Here is a 25594-nt window from a genome sequence, read left to right as displayed (position 1 = left end):
GAGACAAAATGTAACACAGAATTTTTTTTTTCTTGCATCAGGAAGGTTTTGCTCATTATACCTTCAGATAAACTGAAGCCCTTGCCAGCACAGATTTGTAGAACAGCAACCTTCACAGCTATTAGCAGAGGTAAGAAACTACAGAACTGAAGTCCACAGTAAGGACACAAAACCAGGTCTTTTTGCTTTTTAATTACGGCATTAATGAAGACATTAAAGTTCACAAAACCAGTCAAGACACATGCTGTAGCCTGTCACTACCTAGAAGAATTCAAGCCTCCTGAAATTAAAACTTTGTCCTGCATTTTCCCATTAGTTACATTCTCTTCACCAGTCCAGATATCTTATGAACACTCGGTAAACTAGAGAATTGCACGATCCGTCAATAAAGTAAGCGTATTTTGAACTACTGTCCATATGACTCAATTTGTCAGTAAAAACTGCCACCAGCGCTGCGCTTGCAGAAAAATGTCCATAAATGCATTATTGCGACTGGCAGATCGATGTCCATAATAAAAACAAATAGATTTAACAAGTGCTTGCTTTTACGAGTTATGCGATTGGTTGGATGCGTATTCAGCTTCACCCAACAACTTCTGGGAATGGGCAATACAGACCGGGTTAGGCACTTGCTGACTCCATCAATGTTACAAACAGGAAATTATTCTAATGCAGGAAATGTTTAAAAGCATTAGACTGAATACTAATGCCTTCAGGATGTATTTAGAAGTTTCACACATTCAGAATTTAACATATTGTTCTGTGAAATGTAAAATGAGATATGTTAACAACTACCACAAGCAGCAAGGCTTTTTTGCCTCACTCTTTGTGGAAACTAAGTTTAATTTAGGTCAGCTGCATCCCAGGCAGAATGGCTCACTAGTCTTGAGGCTGATGTTAAACACCCCAGCAAATCAGGTCCTACAATTTGTTCCCACGAAGCTATTGCAGCACCAACACCAGGATGACCCTCACTGCTGAAACCACCCTTCAGTCACCACAAGTGAGGACGTCACCCTTTGTGTCAGCAGTGGAGGACACAGGTCACAGGGAACTTGTGCACTGCTTAGAGCACGAGCCAGGTATAGCAGCCAGCATAGTGAGGTTTAATTCATAAACATCAGTTGTTCTTGCTCCTCCAAAAACCTAATTGCATGGGAAAAAAAACACTACAAAAAGTCATCCATGTCTTCGACATGTTCTCCTTTGGATTTTTTGCATTACTGTTTCTTCTAACAGTTCCCCCTGTCACCCAAATCAGTTTAAACAGAATTTCTCTGGTGCAGCCTTTCCATCTTATCCACACTTCCCATAACAAACTTAATACTTTTTCTACACAAGTCCTTAAATTAGCCATTCAAGGAAACCCCGATAACCTTCCCAAAGGGCATGAGCTTCTCCTTCAGGCTACTATCCCTTTAGTGATGCCATTAACTGATTCTCTACATACGTTAAGCATTAAACAGTGGTGACAAGTTAATTACAGAGTTATCAAGAGATAAAGTAGTCACGGTAACACAAGTTGCAATATAACTACAACAGTTTCCTATAAAGCTTCTGTTCAGTTGCTGGTGTAATTGGTGTAATTAACTTGTCATGGATCAGAATGCAGATAGGAATTGCTAAAGCCACCTTGCAAGCTCACATGGCTACATCTTTTTTCCGTGAAGCTTGAGGCTCTTGGTAGAATTGTCCACATTTGGAACATTTCTGTTTGAAAACAAAGCAAACAAAACTTTTTACTTGGAGAAATTACATCACAGGCTGACAAAACATTCACAAGAAAATAAATAAGCAACTTGGCACATTTCATATAACAATGTTTTTAGACAGAAGTATCCTGCATTACAGCAGTGTTTTTTTGCCCCAGAGACAATAAGCTTTACAAACCTCACAACAGTCAAACACATATTAAGGAACTTAAAAGATTAACCAAGCTAGAGAGGGGAAGGGGACCTGTCCAAGAGGGCAAAAGCCCCAACCCAAAATTAAGACCTGAAGAAATAATTTGGGTCTGAAATAAGATATTCCGTGATATCTCTGATTCTGTTGCAAGGCTGCAAGTGCAGGGCCAGGCTGTCCCATGTTTACTAATCCTTCAGGTCTTGACACAAGAGGTAGACGTAAAAGCGGGTCGGCTCTGCTCACTTCTTTGCGCGGAGGCCATACAGAAACCTTCCCAAGCTTTCCAAAGGAGTGCCTGTGCACAGGTGGGGGAACAGAGCTGCTAGAGGAGACTTTCGGCTCACCAAACCTTCTCTGGGCTTCCGCACCACATGGCAGGGAGGCATTGTAATGCGACAGGAGATCCCCTATCATGGCTCCGCTTAAGCTGCGTCTCCACACGAGCGAGATAAGACCAAAGGCCACAGAGGCAGTTCAGGGAGGCAGAGCTCCTACACCGCCAGTTTTGGTCCCCCGTGCATTAGGGAGACAGACAGGGCTTAGAAGCCAAAACCTTCATCAGGTTCACAAGGGAACCCTGTCATCTAAACAGACCCCTCTAGAAGATAACCCTTGTCTTCTGTGCGCGGGGGGGGGGGCACAAGTCTGGACGCAAGAGTTATGCTGTGACAGTCATTTCTAAACTAAGTGTTATGCCGCAGTTTATAAACAGCGGTTTTCCTATGTGAAACACTGTAAGAGGTGGCTCTTTAATAAGAGCTCCATTTCACAAATGTAAGATACAACTCAGTAACAGGTTTATTGGGCAGTCAGGGGCAAAAAAACCAAATCGCTCTTTACATTTACTTTGTTTTAAAAACTGTGTGCAGTTACAGTGTCATACCTATTTTACAAACAGTTGCAGAGCTTGGCTTTTACATCAACGGCAAAAGGACATTTTTATGTTGATACCAATTGGACACATGTTACTTTAGTGCAGTTTCACGCTAAGCGGACCTGACCACAGCCTGCTGCCATCCATTCACCCCTTGCATCGCTCCATCCACGGCCCGATGGAAACTAAAGCGCTTTTTAGGAGCGCCCCGGCCTCCCACAGCGGCCACAAAACCACGTCCCTTGGGTGAGGGAAAGCTTCGGCAGAGCTGACTGAGGCAGGAGCAATGCCTCGGGGCAGCTGGCTACCAGCCTGGGTTAAGCTTTAAAACCAACATTCCCCTGCAGGAACCATTACCGACCAAGACGCTCCTGCTCTGGCAGCAAAGACCTTGGGCCCAAACCAGGGGTTATCTCCTCTCCTAGGGCCTGCAGGTGCCAGCCTAAGATGGATACCGGCGAGCAAAGCAGCCCCCCACCCTAGGCTGCAAAACGAAGTAAAACCTCATTGCAGAGACAAGCACGAAGGGGCTGTGACCGCTCAACCCCACCGCAGCCTCTCAGCGAGAACGCAGGGGCCCCCGGCCCAGCCGGGCGGCAGCTCCCGCCGGCCCGCGGCCATCTTCTCCCCCCCCCCCCCAGCTTCCCTCCCCGTCTCCCCGCCACGCCTCCGCCATGAGGCGGCGGCCGCCCAGGCCAGACCCGCGGAGGTTTTTCCCGAGCCCGCCCCGCCGGGCACCCGGAGCCCCGCGGCTCCCCCGCGCACCTGCCCGCGAAGAGAAGGAGGGAGAACGGCGGAGTAAACCGCCGGAGAGAGAGTCCCCGGCGCCACGGAGGAGGGGCTCTTCCCGTCGGGTCCGCCGCCGACCGGGGCGGAGCCGACCGGGCCTCCCCGTAAAGCCCGGAAAGCCGAGCCGGGCAGGCCAGGCCGCGGCTTCCAGCTCCCGGGCGTGAGGTGCGGTGGAGCCTGGCTTCGTACTGGGGCCTCCTACCTGGTTCTGCCGGGCCGGGCTGAGAGGAGACCCCGGTCCCCTCGGCCTGCTTATATGGCCGGGGGAAAGAGGCACAGATCATGCAGCCCACCTGCGCCGGGCTTAAAGCCAGCGGGGGGGGGGGGCTCCAGGTCACGCAGGTGGGGTTAAAAATGTGGATTTCTGTAAAAATCAGGTGGGATTTCTGTGAAAGTCCCTCACAAAATAACGGTTTGCGGGCAGTGAGCGCAGGAGGAGGCAGAGCCTGCACGGTGCTGAGGCCTGGTGGTGGTCGTGCACCTTAGAATTCTTCCTTTAGGCAATGATAGCTGCGTGGCTGCTGACCAAAATCCAGCACATGTGGAAGCAAAATTTTTTTTTTTTTTTTTTTAAATTCTCCAGGCTGGTCCTTTGTTCTGCTCGTGCTTTGGGGCGGGATGGTGAAGGGCAGCAGGCAAAGGCTGGCAGCATCGAGGAATCGGCCTTTTTCACTCCTTGGCAAAGTTGGGGATAAGGGTGGGGACGGTGAATTAGGAGTTTGCAGAGGGGGAAGCAGTTAGCAAATACAATTCCTGAAAGAGGAGACACGGAGGGGATAAGAGGGAGTGAAATGTCAGAGGAAAGAAAGTGGACTGTAGGGTGAGGTTTATTTGAGGTCATAAAAAACCAGGACAAAAAGTGCCAGTAAAGTTTGCAACAAGAAACCACTAATTTTCAAGCTGGAGAATCTTCTGCTGTCTTCTGAATCTTAATCTGAGTTATATCAGCAAAAATTTCATTAGTCATGTTGTATGACTCAGAAGCTATCGCAAAATGGAGGAATCCGCTTGGGAAAGATCATAACAATTTTTAAAAAGTCATTACAGATTTCTGGAAATCCGTTTTTCATAGGGAATGATGCTGTACAGAAAATGGCATCGAGTTAGTGCCTGTGTGTTAAAACTGATTCTGAAAAAATACAAAATACGGCCCAAAATGCAGAAGTTTCCGCAATGCAATTGAAAATACCTTTGCAATAGTTGCGCTTGGTGCAAGCTTGCAAAAGGACAACTACTCATACTGGTGTGTAATAGTATTAAGATCCTCCTGCTGGTTTTAGAAGTAATATTTTTAACGTGACACCAAGTTTTCCCTTTTGCTTTCTGGGCCGTTAACCTTGAGTCTCTCAAGGCAATGTAAGCAAGGAATGTTTACCACCCTGACTTACTTTCTTTACTATCTACCTAGGCAAAGCATTGGCCAAAAGTCACTGTTGAAATTGTTCCCAGATAGTAAAAATGTCCAAAGCTTCCACACCACCCTGCTAATTGCGACCTGCAAACACAGTAATTTTGAACAAGATAGAAGTGATCTGTGAATCTGTGTGATCTCTGAAGGATGAATTACAATTAATAAAAATGGTTTAACAATGATAAATTCACATCTCATGGTATGAACGGTTTATCAAGGGAACTTCATTTAAAGCAACAAAGAAACAATGCTACAATAAAGGAAATATATATGAAAAGGTATTCCATGTTTGTAATAAGTTACAATCAGTTACAGGCTTTTGGTTCATGTTTTCTTTTTTATGCATTCAGAGTTCATCTCTATGATTTAGCTTTTCAGTAGCTGTTAGTGAACAGATGATTCAAACTATTGTGTAACTGTGTGATGCTGTATGCTGACAAGAGAAAATGAAGCTTTTAAGTAGTTCTAATGAAGCCCGGATTAATGGTCAATTAAAAGGTACTGCCATTGCATGCCCCATACAAATGCAATGGCTTATGTGAAGATGATCTCATCTCTGAATGAAAGATCTCTTCACATCAGTAAGCTCTGGACTGGATGGGATATCCTAGGGATAGTGATTCTTTTAGAATGTAAATATCAAACTTCTCAAACCCTGATTTTTATTTTTTTTTCTCAGACATTTAAAAATGTGGTATCATGATGTGAATTGAAGGAAGGTGGAGATTTCTGCAATAAGAGATGGATCAGCTGCTTGGCAAAAAAAGCCCAACCCAAAAGATGTTTATAAACCAACTGTTCTGAAAGCTGGTCCGCGCAATCTTCCTTTCCTAAAGGATCGTCAGTTCTTTTTCTGCTTTTTCATCCTTCAATGTATTGATATAAAGATCAGTCTTGCAGGTTGGTCTGGATTATTCCAGTTGAGAAGAAGCAACCTACTGACCAGTATGGCCATGGTAGATGTTAGTAGCACTGACAGTAATGCTGCTTAAAAAGAAAACTTGATTAGCAGTAAGTCCCTGAAGGACTGCTTTCCCACTGTGAACACATTATATAAATGAATATTTACAGATTGATGCAACCTTAAAATAAATAGGAGATTTTCAGGGACATCGACATAGCAGGTGCAAGTAGACCTAAGTTCCCTTTGCCTCTGCTCTGAGCTGTATAGATCTGAGCCATGATGGGAAGGTGTATATAGCTGCTTAATGCATAAAGTTCTCTCTCTGCCATACACTTCTCTCCACATCTGATCTGGGATTAGTTCAGGTGGAGCGAGTCAGATTCTGCTTGTGCCTATCCTGTGAGTAGTGAAGTAGGATGTTTGTAATAGTTTCAGTTGTCAGAATTTAAGATTCATTAATACCTCCCAAGTATTAGTGAATGTTAGTGTACCATTTTTAGCACTTTGGAAATTTCAGTCCAGTATTTCATCTCTTAAAAATGAATTTATTTTGAAATTATTAGAATGCCACATTAAAGGGAAACAATACTAAACTGGGTGAAATCTCTCTGTCCTGATATCCTCTTCTCAAAAGTAGCCGGTTCCTGAAACTTTATTACAAGTGGCAACCTCTCCAAAATACGCATTAATCTTTTCTGACTCCTCTCCCAAGTTAATTTCCTTATTTCCTGAAGCTTGAAAATTGATTATCTTTGATATGATTTTAGTTTGCATTATAACAGGTTTGAATAGAGAATGTAAAATAGCCAGACTTTCTTAAAACCTAGCATCTTGGGTTTTGGTAGTGGATCCACAAGTTGTCTGTTTGCACTATAAAGAAGTGTTTCTCTGTGCTATTTCTAGGTTTACTGCATTGTAACTTGATTGGTTATCATATACTTCTGTTAGTAAATGAGGTTAAAAAGGTACTCCTGATCGGTTTTCACTCTACCCTCAGAATTATGAACATCTTACTCAAATCTCCTCTAATCCTTCTGCTGTCCAGATTTTTATCTTTGTTACTTTAAGTAAGCACCATTATAATTTCAACCACTGAACTTCTGAATTTCTGCCTAATCTGTCCTTCAACGACAAGAGCAAGGCTGAGGAGACTGTTCCTAATTAGATATGTCACTGGTCAGTGACATCAGTGACATCAGAACATGTATCTATATATATCCCCTTTTTCATATATTTAGGCCTGCTCCTACTGCTGTAGTTGGTATACCTTGTCAGACTTCTTTATTAAATTAGCTATGAGGGCCATGAGGTGTTAAATTTTCTTCCTAGGAGTTTCCAGCATTCAGTTATGACACATCCCAATACTAAAGCTTACAGGGAAATTTTTGTAACACTGATACTGTAGGAAGATAAAAGATTTCTAAAGCATCAAAATGTCCCATGTCTTTGTTTTTCATTCAAGGCATTTTCTTTCAGTTCTTTATTTGTTATTAAGTCTGTTGCTTAAAAGACATTGCTCATTTAATGCATGGTTTTCAGGTACAGGATAGTATTTACCCAGGACTGGAACATCTGTCTGTGGTTGAATGCAAAATGCCCTTCTAGTGACAGCACGTGAATTTGCTTCCAAGTAAACCAAGGCTTAAACCAGTACATGAACTTTGGGGTCAAAGAGTGTAATGGGGTGGGATGGAAAACTAAGAAAGGAGGTTTTCTGTTAAGTGCCTTGAGATGTGAATTCACAAATATTTCAGCCTGGATTAAATTCCTTGTTAAGGACTAACCTCTGAAAGCATCTACTTTCTGCAACATCTGCTGTGGAAGGGAGACTTGGGCACTGGAGCTGTAACTACCCTCTCGCTAGCTTGAGAGAGAAACAGATGGAGTCTCAGGGAAGATGTAGTATTGAAAATCACTGTGATTTGGACCTCACTTGTAGTTCTTTAATTTCCCCCCAGAGAAAATTGTCAGATTGGAGCACAGGCATAATATATTTCTGCCTTTGTGTGTATGTGCCTTACTGAGTCAGAATCTGGCCTCGATCACTTCCTATGCTCCGGTGACCTCTCCACATGAACCTCCTCAGCTGTGTGTAAGTGCAGTAATGTAACCTTGTATGATTTCACTTCAACAAGTAAATAAGTCTTGCTTTTCACATTTATAATCACTAGGAAAAAGAAAAAAAATAAAAGGCTGAATGAAACCAGAAACTGTGATTTCGTTTGCCAAGACTCTTGCATTTTCTCAACAGCAGGGATGTGTCCTGCAAATTTAAATCTGGAAAGTTCATGTCAATACAGAGCTAGCTATTTGATCTGGGCACATTATGTGCTTTAATTGGCCCTGAAGGAGGGGGGGGGGGGATGTGTATGTGAAAAACACTCTGAATCTGGTTTCAAAATAGGTTTTTCATACTAGAAATAATCTCTTATACCATACTTTTGTTTGCAGCACATTATGGGAGTTTGTCCATGTATTTTAGTTAGTGTGAAATGCTGAGAAGTGCACACTTGGGTCACTGGGAAGTGGAGCGTGTGTCTGGATGGGTATGAGTGCAAATGTTTCTGGGAACTTTAAAAGGAGTTAAATTTTGATGATGTGGGATATGATCTGTATGTAAGAAAAGAGGTCTAAGGGGTAGTTCTGAAGTGTGATTTTCTGGGGTTCATTCTTCAGTCTGGGTAGGAGCAGTGTGGATGTTTGAAGGTCTGTTGATAGCAAAATGTAGGGAGACCTATAAGAATCACTGGTGATGGCAAATCATTTCTAATGGCAGCTGAGATTATTAAAGAACACTGCTACTTCAATAACAGGAGAGATCTTCCTTGCATAAAAACGTGAACAGCCTGGGTCTCTGCAGTTAATCTCCACAGTTCTTGAAATTCAAGGGAATTCAGATAAAGATCTGTACATTTTAAATTGGGATCATCTTTGAAATAGTTTGTAACCCCCACTAATAAAACTTTTTCTCTCCCTCTTCCCCCAAAACATTCTCCAAGCTTGTTTGATTCCACTTTCAAATGTGGAAGCATGGACTCATCTCTATTAAAAAAAAAAAAAAAAAAAAAAAAAAAGTAAGCTAGGAGTCTGGATATACCGAGCAGGAGTACAAGTGGTTCCTGCACTGGGAGAGGAAGGAAATTGGGTGGTTCGAAGTGTAGAATTACTGGTAAGTTAAGAAAATGTATTTTAGTAGGCAAACCATTTTCAGTACTTATGAAGAAGCCTGGCATTGGGAGAAATACGATTTCCTGTAATCAAGGTGCTGGGAGTTGTTTGCCAGCCACTAATGCCTTTCGGGAAATCTAGTAGCAAACCGTGTAAATGAAAGGGATATTAGCAGAGATTGGCTTCATTTTCTTTAGGGCAAAAACATAAAAAGTTATGGTGTTTCATATGCCCTACTTCAGTTGGTTTAGTTATCTCCTGGCTGCTCTATTCCAGAAGTTGTTGGAAAATGCTACAACAATATTGGTGAAGCTAACCAGTATAAATTTTATCTGTTATGCTACAGAGAAATTTGTGTGGTAAAAAGGCTTATAAATGTTAAATAAGAGGAATTTTTGGTCAATAAGGCCGCTGATAAATCTCCTGTTAAATTAAGTGTGCCTGGAGTCCTATATTTAGTGGAGATTTTGCAGCTATTGCCAAATTCCAGCAAGGCTCAAGCATTTCCAATAATTATTACAGCAAAATTTACAGCATATATTTTTTCCTATTGACATATTAAGCGTATTTGCAGTAGAACACATCCTTCAAGTGATTGGGTTATTGTAGCCTGTTTAGAGATGCGCCCATCTTTGTAATCATTGCAAATTATGTGAAAAATACTCTTAATAATTCTTTTTTTCTGAACGAAGATTCCTCCTTGCGTTTCTTCCTATGCCATGGGCAGGTGAGGTGCCAACAATTATCTGTGCCATTTCATTCACAGTACTCATGGCATCAATTACTTTGTAGGGGCAGACTTGCTCCCAGATGAACCAGTGTGTTTACCAGGAGGCACTGGAAATTAAATCAAGTTAATTACTTTTGGTCTTTCTAGCCAAGCTGTGTGTGCGTGTGCAGGGGTGTGTGCGTGTGCAGGGGTGCGTGCGTGTGTACATGTGCATTTTGTAGAGTCACGTATTGTAGTCTTAGAAATGAATCCACTGGAAGTTGGTACTAACCTGCCTCTTGCATCGATGGAAATGGATATTACGATTGCTGTGTTGAAACGTGTGCTCAAATGCATTGGGAGTTTGATACTATTTTTCAAACTGCCAAATAGATAATGTCAGAACATTTCTGAAATGGGATACTAACATCAAGATATACTGCACCAATCAACTAACATCAGGCAAAGTATAGCGTAAAACTGTGGATGTAGGAGGCTACTACAGAATTTCCATTTTCATTCCCTATGTCAACAGCTTTGTAACTTACCTACTAGATTGTTTTATGTTTTCCAGACATATTCTCAGTAGACTACAAACACTACATTCAGCTCAGCCTTCAGAACCCAAAGAATTAGATATGCTGTAGTTTATGAAATGGATGTTTATGAAAGTATCCTTTGTTTGAATTGCTCAAAAACCCAACATGAATTCAAACTTTGACAGCGTAAGCAGAAAATAAGAGGGCCATAGTGATCTCCCAAATGTAGCCTTAACTATTGAGGTTCTCATATTGAAAATGCAATTTTCTGTCTAGATGTTTATGAATGTCTTCAAATTCCCTTTCATAATAGCCCCTTTTTGACAGGCCTTTTTCAACTCTGAAATATGAGAAGAAAGGTTGCTGCAGAATGTAGTATATACCATTATAGGAGGTACACCTCTGTCCCTCAAGCCAACAGTACTCTTTCGGAAGTCAGTGATGATATATGCATGTGTAGGAGGTTGCAGAGCCCAAGATCCATTGCAGAGAAGCAGGATTCTTTTACTGAATCACAGTAAGTTCAGATGCTAAAATATGGTGTGACACTTTAGGGAGCCTGTCTATGTAAAATGTATGAATTCTGTGTGATTTTATAAACTGTGTGTATAACTCCAGCCTTGTGTAATCTTCAGAGTGCTAGCAAACCTCATCACGTAGCTGCCGAAGAACAGTCAAAACTGTTAATATTGAATTACTCTCTACAGGTAGAAATGTGTCTGTTTTGTTATGGAGAGTGTCTACATTAAAGGAATCCAGTTCCCCTGGATCACCTGTGTGCATTAGCATCGGTGTAATAAAAATGGATGGCAGCAGTGCAGTCAACGCAACAGAAATGAATACACAGCAGAAAAATAGGCACAAAGCATAGACTAGTTCTACCTGTTGTAGCTCACATTTTCACATTGTCTTTGTGCTTTTGTGAAAATCTGGTGGCAAGTGGTTGTGCTCTTGGGCAGCTGAGGGAAAGCAAAGAGTCCCATAGGAGGCTGGAGAGTCAGATCGTTGGACCTCCGTTGCCAAGATGACTAATGAGCCAGCAGCTCAAGCCTGCAGTCAGAACCTTGATAGCCAGCGCTGATGAAACTGCCGTCCCAACCAGCTAAGAGCAGCCAAGGCCCAAGCTTGAAATCCATACAGCCTCCTGAGGGGAGCCTGCAAGGGAAAGGTCATGAGTTTTGGGATATTTGGGGTGCATTTGGCAGTTTTGCAGATGTTAGCCCGTCTAAGGGTGTCCTCAGGGTTTGGCTGCTGCGGCTTGGAAAGAGCACAGCTGGGGACCCTGAAGAAAACTCAGCGAGGGCCACCCCTTCCCCAAGGAGCTGCTTCTGAGCTGCAGCTCACCCTCCGGGTCTTGCCAGACCCACGCTGCCGTATCCCCTTGCTGTGCAGGCAGCCTGCCTGTCCTGCTGCCTGCCAGCCCGGGTGAACTGCCCATCTACACACTGTCCTGCTCTTAGAACCTGACCCAGCTCAGCCAAAGCAGTTCAGGCATCTCAGGACTACATTGTGCTTTTTAGTTACAAACAGAAAATTAGAGTCTTTGCTGATGAATCTTGTGGGCAGGTTAAGTGCTGTATTGCCAGGCAAACAGTGGCTACTGTCCTGTTGGTTTTAAGAGGAATAGGCATGCATCCGGAGCTTGAAGAGTCACAGTTTTCTTCAGAGAAATCATTGGGCATGTAAAATATGGTTTGAAGCTGATGAGAAGACTCTCACTGATTTCACTGGGCTTGATGTCATGTCATTTGATCATAAAAGATCAATTTTATGAGATTAATTGCTTTTCCCAGATGAAAATGGCCTTTTTTTCTTTCTACAAAAACGTGAAGTTTAGGATAGCTATACGGTGCGTGAAAAGAAAGATGCTGAGGTGGCAGCAACATCAGGGGCTTGTGAGAGCAAGGAGAGCCTTGCGGGTGTTTGTAATACTCATCCTTTGGTTTTGAGGACTCAAATATATGAGCCTACTGGATGCCACACAAAATCCAGGAAGGCCGTATACAAATAAAAATTATCACATGTAGATCATTTTGTCACTTACTGTTGTGAAACTTGTGTACAGGGTAGATACTGTCTGTATAATGGGCTAGAGCGTGATGGAACAAATTGGCCTTTGTCGGAGAGGTAGAAAGGAGAATGATCTTCATTTTCTTTGTTGTCTAGTGTCACTGAATTGGCAAAACTACCCGTTTCAGGGAAATACTGCTTTGTAGTTGTTGCAGAAATACTTGGTATAAAGCTCTGGTGCCATCCAGCATCAGTATGTTCTCCAGGAGAGCTCTTTGCTGCTGCAGCATTCCTATCAGTTGTGCTTGTGAGACTCTATCCCTGTCTTTTTCTTTGTTCCCCTGATCACTCTTTACTGCCTTCTTTTTCTTTGTTTTCTATCGTTTTTGAGCATCTTTTTCTCCAACATATTTTGGGCAGGTCTCCATTTAATGTTCAGTCCTGCTCATAATCATCCTGTTGAAAAAGGAGCTAGAAAATAAACAACTTCATTGTCCAACCACAGCATTCATTTTAGTGGTAATAAAATGTGTCTTTTTTTTTTTTTTTGGAGTGAAAGAAAAGAGACAAGGAATTGCTGTTTTGACAAGTCAGAGAAATGGTTAGTAATGTTCTAGTTGAGGATGTAAATGAACTGCTGGTAGTAGGACAGGTTAGGAAAGACAGACTAGTAGCTCTATACATACTTCCCTAAAGAAAGCATATTTAAAGGGTGTTTCTCTGAGGGATTAGAAAGGCAAACGGAAAGACAGGAAGAAGTGCAGGCTCCTTGCCAAGTAGCACTACCAAATAGAAGCAGGAACCCTGTTCAACTCCGTTGATGTGCAACTTCAGTGCTAAATTGGGGCACTGTCTTTACTTCTTCTGTCTTTTATTAACATTTGTATAAAAATACAATGTACACTGTGAGGTAAGTAGAATTCTGCAGTAATCTAAAGGGGTGTGAAAATGTTTATCTTCTTTTTCCTTTTAAGTACCTATATAGCATGAATTGTCTCACAATAGTGCTAAGGGCATACCCAGGGTTCCTGTCCGTCACAGTGGGCTTGGCTTGGGTCTGGGTTCAGCTCCCCATTCAAACAGCAGCCTAAGTATATAATATATAAATTCTATAAATATATAACAGCATTTTATAAATATAAAAATGGGTAAAATTCACTCTGGCCTGTATCCATGCCTGTTCTCAGAAGGTGCTGATGTCCGGGATGAGAGCAGAGGACCACGCGGGATAACTGGGGCCGTGATGGAGCAGGGCTGGGAAGTCCCCCGGCTGGGGTGCACTGGACCTGGCTGTGTTCCTGCGCCTGCTGGGAGGTGACATCCCTCCAAAATGGTCCTGGGGCAGTAGTCCAGCAAATCCATGTGTGGTGCTGGTGACAGATGCGCAGCTGGAGTGGGTCTGCTCCCATGTGTACATCGATGTAGGCAAATCTATTCCATGTTCAGCTTTCTAAGTCGGTTTAATAATACACATTAAAATGCCAACTGACCTGCAACAGGAGAAAAAAAAATTGTTTGTGACATTAAGCACCTTAACATGAAATAATTCAAGTTAACCTACAGCAGATTTTAAGCATAAGCAAGTCCCTAGATGGTAAAGGTAAAAATGCACACCCTGAAAAGGTCAGGCATCTGTTGAAACCTCCTTGTGCTCCCACTTCTGACAAAAACGAGATGTAGGCAAAGACAACTCCAGAGCAAGCCTGAGGAATAAGAAAAGAGGTGTGCTAGTCAAAAGAGAGGTAACATTTATATTTCTCATAATGCTGTAAGGTACCAGGACTCAGAAGGAGCCAATGAACAACTGCTCTGTCTCCTGTATTTGCAAATCTTGTTTAAAAAGTTCCTAACTTTTGTTCTGCTCTCAGGATGCCTCCTTCAAATCACTGTCATCCCTTGCCCATTTTTAGCTTTAACTGGTCTTTATAGAAGTGCAAGAGGAAAATCAGCATAGTTTAACCCAGTATAATGGTGGAATAGTTTTATACTGAACTGGAACATGGAGTAGAGATCATTTTGATTAGTATATTGTTTCAACACTGGACAAATACAAAAGTTTCTCTTGAGTCTAAGGATATTTTTAATACTCCTTTTTAGATGTTGTTTTATTTTGCTTGAAACTCAAAATGCATTCTTCCCAGAATTTTTAATCTTGTTCTTTTAATTTTTTTAAGGGTATCCTGTCAGTTTTTAAATACAATCTTTTCATGTTGCCAGTGAATTGCTTTGATCTGCAGATGAGAACTGATGAGATGCAGCTTCCTCATTGTTGTACTTTGCCAAGAGTTTTGACTGTGTCTACGATCGAGCTTGTCAGAATCCTAAAATTGGGACAATAAAACTCCTGACAAGACTTTCAGCAATCTCTTCCCACTGTCTTTAAAGCAAAAAGCCCAGAACAAGGTGTCTGTGTTTTAGTAGCATAAAAGTGAGCGAAGAAAAAAGGAACACAGTTTGATTAACACGCTCTTTGTTTTATTTATGTAGTAAGAGCTGTGAATTCCTCTTTCTCTGTACCACATCTTCATGCGTCAAGGGAGCTGGCAAGGGAGGAGCTCGCAGAAGAGGGATGGCTGGGGGCTACACAAATTGCCCATGAAGTGGTCTTAAGGGTTGTCCTGAAAAGGACAATACACAGCGATGCTATGGGACCCTAAAACACTCCGGGCTGGATTGGAGGAGGTCTCCAGGCCACCCCTCTGCCCCAGGCAGAGCCGGCTCCAGGGTCAGACCCGGCTGCTCAGGGCTTTCCCCGTTGAGTCTTGAAACCTCCGAGGATGGGAACAGCACAGCCTCCCCGGGGAGCCCATCCCTCAGCTCCTCTGCCCTCCTGGGGAGGACGTTTTCCTGAAAATCCAGTGCTTTGGGTGCCTCTCAGTGCCTAAGCTCAGGAAAACACATGTCCCTTGAGGGGAAATGGGCTTTTTTGGTCAATTCATATCAAATTACATAGTGGTTGGTTGGAAGAGGTAGCCCAACATTATTCTCAAAAATACCATAGTTCCTTCAGATTCAGATGAGCGGTTCTTTTTAGTTTAACTGCGGCTTGAATTCTACAGCATATTTCAGGGAATAAGTAAATAAAACACCATTCATGCCATGGGATCAGCATACTAATTTATGGCCAGATCTGAAGCCTTTTCCCAAGGCAAAATACAATTAAAGCCAGGCAGAACTTGACCTGAGTGAGCACTTCAGGATTTGATCTGTGAATTTTACTTTTCTGCATTTTTATTATTTTTCTACAGTAGTAAAAATATTTCTCCTGCTGGTGATTTTACATTGTGCTGGATATTGAATTCCTTGCAGTAAAGGCCTAACCTCTTGAAACCTAATCTTATATAGCGTGCTATCTAAAGAACTTAATTCTTATTGGGATAACAAGTTTAAAAATACATATTTTTTAAAGCACATCCATGACATTTTTGTTAACCTGGTTCTAACGGTGATCTAGCAGTAACAGTAGAGGATGAAAAGCAAAGAACAGGCTGAGATCTAATCTGACCTATCTCATTGATTCGCTCCCTGACCTTGGGTAAGCCTTTTGACCTGCCTGTGCCTCAGTCAACTCAGCTGGAAAATTGGGTAAAGAGCGGAGCCTGTTAGAAAACCATCTTCAATTTGAACAAAGATTTCCCGGAGACCCAAAAAAAGTGAGTGTAGTCATTTTGTACAGACATAATTGATTGCGGACTGCACAAGAATAACATCCTGAGCTATGGGATGCAATGGATGACATCTCATTCGTCGTACGGTGGCTGGGTGGTCTCTGCGTCCGCTGGAGCTCGGCCACTTTGCACGCGTCCAGAGCTGTATTTTCACTTTCACAGCATCAGTCCGGCCGCGTCTGCCCTCGGTAGGAGCGTGGCTCAAACATTGGACGAGTCTAAGAAGGTGCTGGGGAGTAATTACTATTCCTGTTCGGTTCAGAGTTACTGAACTAAATTACTGTCCCCCAGATTTATCACGACCTAAAGTGGCATCACATGCTACTATATCAATAAAACATAAAATGAAATCAGGCCTCTACCCAGAATTCACCCGCTGCTTTTCCAGCGTGCCCTTGCTCTCCCAAGCCAGGTTTCATGCCATCCGTCCGTAACCAGCGGTGCCTGTAATTACCGAGATGAAGACTGGGGCTGCGATCCTGACGTTAAGCCTCACGCGTGCGCTCGAAGCGCGACCTCTTCGCTCCGCAGGGTGCAGGAGGTGTGCCTGGATCCTCCCGTCCTCGGCGGGAGCCGCTCCTCCCGACCGGCCGCTGCGGCAGCCCCGAGGTGCGATGGGGAAGACGTTGAAGTCAGGCGGAGGCGAGCCAAGGGCATTTGCATGGCATGTGGATAACCACGCGGAATTGGCAGCAGGCGGCCGGCCGCATGCACAGAGCTCCCTCCTCTCACGAATTTGGCACTGTTTGTCCTGGGCAAAGGCCAGCTTCTCTTGCTTGTGCCAGCATGTTTAAACTATCCTGGACTTACTAATCTATTCTCCATGACCCACGCTGGAAAAATGACCGTTTCCTTTTCCCAATTCCCACATCTGCTATTTGTTTTCCTCTCTTTGCCTTCCCGAGATTTGGGAAGGAGTTCAGGAATGCGGAGCGCTATTCAAACCTAAGCTGACCTCAGATACTGAGTGGCATTTGTCTGGCAGCGCTTGTAGGTAACTAGTTAAGGGGAAACGGGCATGTTTGTTCACTTTCACGTGCATATTTCTAGACGTTTTCAAATTAAATAAAAATCTTGATTTTGTTCTAAAATGTTAGCTAGCAGCATGGCAAGAGTGGGAAGGACCCAGTATTTCCAATGGAAACCAGTAAATACTGCTCTGCCGGTTAATTGGCTCTGTCATTATCCTTCCATGAAATATTTGAAATTGTAACATTAATATTAGGTGCAAACACCTAAAAAAAGTCACTTCTACTAGGCCAAATGAAATTACTATGTGGGAATGACATTTATGCTGGAATAAAATCAGCACTGTGCCTCATATAACATAATATATATATATTTTGCATTAAGAAAAATCCCAGGCTCTACTCACTTTAAAAGTGCAGGCAGAGAAAAACAAAATGAAATTTCACTTGAAAATATTCAGTTTTCTGAATGGAATATTGTGAAAGAATATGTTTCATTTAGAAGACCTAAATAGCAAGGAAATTAGTAAGAAAAGAAGTAAGGACAAATACAGTGTAGAAGCAAAATGCAGTCAAAGTTTGCATAATGACACAAAATATTGCAGTCTTGAGAAGGGTTGGATGACATGCAGTGGGGTGGCTTAACATTAACTTCATTGGGACCAAGAATTTACCCTTCTTTTTTCTTTTTATTTTTTTTTCAAAGGCGGCGGCTTGATAGGCCTCCCTAAATGCAATTTACTGTGATCCTTTTTAATCTGAATGAAGTGATTTTAAAATTTTTTAGGCATCCCGTGTGCACGAAGATATATATGCACCCTTGAAAAAAGAACAATGAAAACAATCACATCTTGGGAGAGATAAACTTGTTAAGAAAGATTAAAGGGAGATTTAACCAACAGAGTTACTCTCCACAAAGGCGCTTATATGCCTTTTTTTTTTAACAACTCAGTGGAAGTTCAGTGTCAAAATAGAAACTGGAGGCTAAAACTGGGATCTAGGTCTACTGCTGTATTTTCCCCTGGGCTTACAAGACTAAGCAGAAGTACAGGAATTACCCACAAATATTTGGTGGCGTTTATATCAAGAGCCTAAAATAGATGCGTACTTATGGAATTAAGAGGAAAGGACTTTTAAAAGAGCTGATTAAACTCACTGCGATGATGCTTTTCAGATTAATGACCAAGAACGAGGAGCTGAATTTTTCTGACTTTTGATACACACGTTCCTCCTAGTAATGAGAACTTGATGCTAGGAATTAGCTGAGTAGCAATGAGCGTGAGGAAAGGCGCTGAGGTTTGCATGCAGCATACTTTGGTACGCTCTGGCTGGTGACGGGTGAATCCTCCTGCCCGTCTTCTTCTCTGAGGTGGCACGTCAGTGTGTGCGTCGTCAGAAGTCCTCAAGCAGTTCTGAAAACTTTTGTTTACTCATATGTAATCTGCTGTTATCACTCATACGTTCCTTTTGCTTTTACTTCTGCTCAGATTTCCTTTCACCATCGAGTACCTTTGTTTAAGATTATTTTTCCCTAGATATACAAGGTTGCATTTTTCCAAGTTAAATGTCATTTGTCACCGTTCAGTAAGAGACTGCACATTCTGCTTTGAAATACCCTCTGATCGCCGAGGCCATCAACTCTGGCTATCGTAGAAACAGACGTCAGAGATGAAAAGTGCTCTTAGGTCATCCAGCCCATCTCCCTGCCAGCGCTCCATGGATGGAGCTGGCTCTCGCCGTGGTGACAGCCCTTGTCCGAAGGGAGCCACGGCGGTATCTTTGGGCAGCTCTCCTTGGATCCAAGCTCGGTGTTTGCTCTCGCAGGCAGATAAAGTTCTCTTTCATGTCCATGAGCCATCAGAAAAGGAAAACCCAACACGCTGGTGGAATGACTCCACCATTGTTACTGGACGACCCTGCACAGTTTCAAAAGATATTGCGTGTCTGTGCATCAAAGAACTGTAACGGCGACAACAGAGAGTCATGGCTCATGCCCTCAGTGTAGAGCCCTTAGTCTGTCCGTCTTCAGGAAAGCACCATGTGAATACAAAAGTGTTTGAAATACAGAATATATTTTTGGCATAACGCTTAAATATGGAACCGTTTTGTGCAGAATGAAAGGCAGAAATATAGTTATAAAGTGATCAAAAATCCATACTTTTGGTATAAAATTAATACAAATAGCCAAACTACGGGGATAATCCTTCTCTCACTGAAGTCAGCGGCAAAGATCCCTTTGATTTCAATAGGCATGAATTACAAGCGAAGAGAAAACCTGGGTTATTTGTAATTGTAATTGACTTAGTTTGCAGTGACAAAGTTGCTGCATGGAGGGAAGGTGTGCATCCTAATTGTCTTCAATTTCTTGCTGTGGCTAGATTTAACTGTGACTACCCAGCGGTCTGTAATATTTTTTTTTTCCCCTGCTGGGACACTTTGCTATGCATGTTAACAGCACCACAATTGCGGTAGGGACAGTCCTGGCTGATGTTCAATTAGATTAAAACCAGTGATTTTTTTTAAATGCTTTTGTTGTTCTTTTTGACATGTGGGTGGGTTTTTGTTTCTTTAAAAATATGGCATGAGATTCATCACAGTAAGAGTGTCCCTTTATAAGCTGGAACAAAGAGGACATAGAGAAAGCAGGTAAGTCTTTTAGTGTAACTACAGCCAAAAAAAAGGCAAAAAAGGAGAAAAAACAATTTAAATGCTTTAGTCTCCTTTCTGTGTTTAGGTGAAACCTTCAGACTGACTGTCTTTCAGCTTACCAACTAATTGAGGAGAGAATGGTAGCATAAAAGCATTTTTTGTTGGAGTTAGAGACGTAATTAATTGATCATATGTTGTTTCTTTAGCAATTATGTGATATTCCCCTGTTAGTCTGTTTAAAATTTTTGTGTCAGTGTAAAAATGCAATGTCTCTGCCGTTTTCAAAAGTAGATAAATGAGGTCCTTCTCTCCTTCTCTGGTCAGCCTTGGGGACCTGCGGCTCGTTTTGACCAAGGCTTTCCAGGAGCGTTTGCCATTTCAGGGATGCTGAATAACTCTGCAGACAGGAGACTTTTCCATAATTAAACTCTGTGCAAAATAAAGGGAGATCTTCATCACACTCTTTGTATTCATATAAAATCTGTTGCCATGGGAGCTAGCATTGAATAGCAAGGTAGGCAAAATCAGTAATGTTACATTACGTTTGCCCTGTAGCCACTGGAGGGTCCCTTAAAATAAAGTCGCCTTTTATCTTTGCTTTCTGAATAAACATAAAACTAGATTTTTAGTGCAAAATCCTGATTTCAAGGTTATTGATGCCAGACTAAATTAATACAGTCTGTGCGATAGCATACAAAATCCCCAGCAAAGCCAGGGATACTCCTGTCTTTTGAAAGCTTGACATTTGTTTTTCATAATGAACTTAAAGGTCACCAGCTACAGATGAATCAGGATACCTGCTTGAGTTTACATTTACATGCATTTTATTTTATTCCCATGTGCACTTTTTATGAGATCCATCACTGGAATAAAACTGTAGCTCTCTCTTATTATCCAGGTTTGATAGTCTAGAAGAGTTATCAACCTGCTGCCTTTAAGAACAGATGAGTTGTCTTCAGCGCATTGCCGTGCCGCTGCAATTTAGTGTGGTGTGGTTCAAGAAATGTCTGCTTTCTTTACTGCTTGACCTGAGCATCACCACTAATTTCAGCTGTAAATATAATGTTAAAAAGTGGCTCTCTGTTCCTAATCTATAATTCTCCGTGTTTTGTCATCATGCTCAATCCCTGAAATGATGGCAATGTTGCACTGTCGAAGTTAGTGAAAAATGGTTTGTGTGTATTGATGCTTGTTTAATTCTCGTTTTATTTCTACAGATGAAGATGCAATTAATCAAAACACAGGTTTCAGAACTTCCAGGGATTCAGAATGCCTCAGTCAGACTTACAATGAATGTGTCCCGTGTCTTCTGCATATGAATTTCTGTTTTTGTTCAGACTAGCAAGTGACCTGTATTGCTGCACAGATTTTTTGAAACCAAATAACATTTTATATTTTTACCAAAATACCTGTGGAGCTGACAGAGCATGATGCATTCATTTTCCTTGATTTTGTAGTGAGGGAAAAGGCTAGCATGAATAATTCAAAAATAATGCTGAGACTGTTAAGATTTAGTACTGGAGAGGTCATCACAGTTGGGAGAATGAGCTAGGAGACTATTACTATTCCACGATCTTTGAATCTCAAGGTGACATCATTATTATTTCTCTATATCTATAATGTGGTGCCGCAACCAACTTATTGCAGTGTTTCTCATGTAGGGTAGAAAGATCAATTACATACAGACCTCAAAATGTGAACTATAAGCATAGTGTCCAATAAAACTGTCATTAACAGTCACCACAATTTTAACTGTATGCTTCCAGGTCAAGCTGTTTTAAAAATGATAACTGACATTGAAAGGTTGAATAAAGAGCACCCGTTCCAAAGGGAACAATTCTTTACCCAAATAAGTTTTCATTAACAAATTTGCTAATTCCTTTCTTCAGTTTACAAAAGCATTCGGCATTTATCTCATTGTTTCTGGTACGCACATTCACAGACAACCCTGGGGAAAAAAAATTAAATCCTAAGTTTTCCAGATGATCAGCATCAACAGTAGTATCGGTGAATGCAGATAAAGCATCTCTGTGCAGTCTGATTTAATTTATTCCTGTCTTCAACGAGAAACTGAAAGGTATTACCCAAATGGAAGTTATATTACGGTAGTGCTTATTGCATTACTTTAACTATTACCTCACCTCTCCGACTGCCGTTAACTCACCAGCGTGCCCGTGGAAGCGTGTGTTATCCAAAATAAACAAGTCACTTACAAATATTCAGAAGTAATGTATGCCAGGAAACAGCCGTTAGGACTTCAGAGGCATCTCTCCATTGGGTGAGCGCTGCCTTGTGTGTTTAATTAAACATCCATTTCCCTTGGAGAGTATTCCTCAAGACTGTAACTCTTCCAATAAACACTTTTCCTACTTGTTTTGTTTTCTTTTTGTAATTTTCACATGAATTTGAAAGATAAATAAGGCAGCTTTCATAAGGAAATTACAGAGAAAAAAGGTTTGGTAAGCCACCTGTTCTGAACACCAGGATGTTTTGATGTAAGTAGCGCTCAAATGTTTCTAAAAAATATGCTGCAACTCTTTGACACAATGATTTCCTCTTGTGTTTTTTGAAGGAACAAGCTACTCTCCTGCTCTCTTAGTTCTTTCCTATTTTTCTTATGGGGTTTAGGCTTACAGCATCATGACAGCTCTTTGCTCCCGAATAGCCAGACCCGAAGGCGGTGCAGGGCGAGGAGCGCGCCGGGGCTGTGCGTGCTCGGCCGGAGGCTCCCGCAGATCCTGCCCTCCTCACCCCATGCCTCTCTCCCTCTTCTTACCTCTTTTTTCCCTCTCGGCTACTTTATCAGCCCAAGAGCCGTGATCCGCAGCCAGGCACACACATAACGTCTAACGACTGCTAGGGCAGGTCCAGCAGCCCGCTCCGTGGTGGTCTTCCCAGGACATCTGCACCGATGGCTCTCGGATAGCCAACGACGCCTTCGTATTCACGGTCTATATGGGCTTGTCAGTGATTTTGTTTTTCTAAACTCTGATTTGCGTTCCCTTGCTTCTCTGAATTAGACATTTTTACAGTAAGTTATGAAAATATTAATATGACTAAGTAAGCATATACAAGGAGCAAATAGATGAAAATATGTAAAAAATGAAGATTCTTTTTTATTTTCCTTGCAAGGCTTTCTGGTGTGCGCAGCTGGAAGGAAAGGGCACTGTGGCAGGACCACGGACTCCAGCCCTGCTGAACCAAAAGATTAAAAGGAGATTGGTCAGAGGAATCAAAATTATATGGGCTGGTAGAGATGTGATCCTGCGGCAGGAAAAATAAAACAACTGTGAAACAATGTCTCTCTAATGACTACAGGAAAATTAAAAAACGAGTTATGCAGTGGCTTCCTAGGTATAGCTTTTTTCCTGTTCAACCAAACATTTATTTTAATTTCTAGCATTTGGAGGAAAGCCACACGACTTAAGCTCCCGTTCGCCCTCATTATACAACCTTCACTGTCATAATGTTTTTGTTGGCCTATTGCACACAATGATGTTCACCCTCTGCAGTGAGCGTGGTCCAGAGGTGGTAATGGTTAACCAGCTGGGTCAGCATTGCTTGGCCTAACGTGCTACCCTGACGTTGAGTTTGGGAGTATCAGAAGGTTTGAGTATCATTGCTAATGGTGGCAGTCTTCTTGTTGGGTACCTAAGAGTTGGAGAAAGAATTGGAGATCAGAGGCAGAAACAGATTCTATGGCAAAAGTATTGAGAACCCTGGAGACTTATGCTTACTTCTGTCTTTATCACAGACTTTCTTGGTTTGGGGGCATGACATGATGGCAGCTACATTTACTGTTAGATTTATGTTCAGGTACTGTAGTGGTGGAGCTACAAAATTAGTTATATGATCCCAATAGCCAGCAGCAGTAAAGGCAGCGAGGACAGTCTTACAACTGAACACAGTATAGGGAGTCTGCAGGTCAGGGGTCAATTCAAATGGTTTATCTGCTCTAGTATTTCCAGTCTTAATATTGCTCTAATTTGTGTTATAAGGAGTCTGGGAAGAGTTTTGCTGCCAGTTATGCCTTTTAGATGACCTGAGGATTTCATTTGGAGCGTACGTGCACTGTGCATAGTGCTAAATTTTACTTGAAAAGCCAATCTGGTTATAGGTGATCTTGCTCGAAATTTGAAAAGCATAATAATAATTTAATAGTAATGAAATACTGTTGACAAAAATGCAGTTTTTGCAGAACCAAGCAGGGAGGAAATCATCTTTCTGCCAAAGAGCTTGGATTTTATAATGTGTTTTGGAACAACACTGGAGTCCTTTTGGAAGAGGAAAAGCAATGGTGCCCTAGCCCCCAAACCAACCCCAGACAAACACTAACGCAAACATTTTGAATGGAATCTTTGTTCATACCTGTCCAAACTAGAAATTCCATCAATTAATAATGGATTTTCTAAAAAGTGTTGAAAAAGTACAATAATGATAAAAAAATTCTTTAGCATATTCAGTTACTTTTCACATGAAAGACATTCTGTGGCCAGTGCCCAGTGAAGGATGTTATTCTGTTGTTCAACTAGGAGAGAAGAAAAAGGTAGCAAAAAAAAGCTAAAGAGAGTCATTAAACCTGTTTATCATTAAATAAAATGTACAAGCTTGTTCATAACGCAGGAATGCAAAGTATACCGTTCAAGGAAATGTAAACATAACTGCAACTATTTCATTTCATGTGAGGCTTGTGTTAGCTCTCCTATTAAATTTAATGGGTTGCCTCATGAGAAGCAGCTCATTAATATGAATATGAAGAGCATGTTTCAACCTGCAAATTAAATAACACAAAGATGCGTGATGTTTATTTTCCTTTGGTAGATCTTTGCTTTTTAAAAATATGAACTAATGCAGTAGAAATAGCTGGGGTCTGGGGATAAAACACTGAAGTGCGAATCAGGAGACCGTGTTTCTCATTCCACTCAGTGTCGTATGCTTCTGAAGTGAACCTCAGCAAATCAATTAACTGCTGTTTACTTTGGTTACTGAATCGGGTTAAATCAACGAACAGTGTAATACTTCACTTATTGTGAGGCTAAGTAGTTATAATTAATTATACCGGTTTAGATGAACATCACGGACTGCCTGGAGTGGTGGGCAGCGCTGGAGTGGCGGTCCAGGGTTTGGATTCGGGAAGGTTGGCAGCTGCCTCGGTGTGCCGGAGACTCCCCCTCACCTGGGCTGGTCGAAATGCTTCATCCGCCTGGTGTGGTTGTATTGCTTATGACTCCAGAGCAAGCACGGCCACAGCAGTTGGGATTTGCGATGTTTCTGCCCATAGACGGGACAAAAAGGGACATCCTCGGTCCCTTGGTTCCCTTCAAGGTGTTCGACCAAAGAGACTTTCCTGTGGGCGAAGCATTTGTGCAGCTTAGGTTGCTGCTTGATGTATTTCCAGTAAGTTGCTACATGAAAAAAGCAGCTAAATGAGCAAAACCCCTTAAAACAGAAATTGAAGAATTAGACAGCAAACAGCCAGGAAGGACCATATTTATGGCCCTCAAAGGAACATTAACTTGCCCACATTATCAAATTAGGGTTAATTTTCCAGAAGACAGAGTCCCTTTTGTGGTTTCACTCTCTGGCCACAAAACTAACACTCACCTGTGAATTGCAGGCATTGTTTGAAGGACTGGTGCCTCCAGTAACTTGAATTTTGTTTGTTTATTTGTCCCTTATTCATCAGCAAAGCTTCCTTATGATCATTTTAAATTCACAAGTAGGTATAGGGATTGTCTTAAAACCTTCTGGTGAAGTTTATGTCTGAGTTTTTTTGAAGCATGGGAGGTTTCACATACAAAAGTTAAAATAAATGTTATACCTGAAAACCACCAGAAATTCAGGACTTGATCCTGCAGTGATATATGATCAATTATATTGCTATAGTCCTGTAATGCATGCTTAATTCAGTAGCCCAATCAGGTTCCTCCTACACGAGCCATCCAAGGTGAGTGTTCAGCCCCGAGCTGTCCTGCTCCGTGGTTTGAGGGAGCTCAGCTG

The 25594-nt window shown here is 42.0% G+C and overlaps 1 protein-coding gene and 1 long non-coding RNA gene across 8 annotated transcripts in view; one reads left to right on the top strand and one right to left on the bottom strand.

The window, feature by feature from the left end:
• The window catches only part of MGMT (O-6-methylguanine-DNA methyltransferase), a 169175-nt gene extending 165382 nt beyond the window's left edge, over positions 1-3793 (bottom strand). The window contains exons 1-2 of one of the 7 annotated variants that reach the window (XM_069797257.1): positions 3545-3793; positions 1633-1710 (exon numbers count right to left, since the gene is read on the bottom strand). In XM_069797257.1, the coding sequence (XP_069653358.1) occupies positions 1633-1708 (76 nt within the window). In that variant the 5' untranslated portion in view covers positions 1709-1710; positions 3545-3793. Of the gene's footprint in view, positions 1-1632; positions 1711-2788; positions 3236-3282; positions 3381-3544 lie in introns of those variants that run through there. The other 6 variants (XM_069797252.1, XM_069797250.1, XM_069797255.1 and 3 more) reach the window with 6 other exon arrangements.
• On the top strand, positions 3793-23653 carry LOC138687816 (uncharacterized). Its single transcript, XR_011326953.1, has 3 exons — positions 3793-5852; positions 7423-7975; positions 20812-23653. It is a non-coding gene; the product is annotated as an uncharacterized lncRNA (long non-coding RNA).
• The last annotated feature ends 1941 nt before the right edge of the window (positions 23654-25594 follow it).

The sequence above is a fragment of the Haliaeetus albicilla genome, chromosome 11 (genome assembly GCF_947461875.1).
Source record: "Haliaeetus albicilla chromosome 11, bHalAlb1.1, whole genome shotgun sequence".
NCBI classification, from domain to species: domain Eukaryota; kingdom Metazoa; phylum Chordata; class Aves; order Accipitriformes; family Accipitridae; genus Haliaeetus; species Haliaeetus albicilla.
The sequence above is the reverse complement of the archived record's forward strand: the minus strand, read 5'-3'. Positions and strand labels throughout refer to the sequence as shown.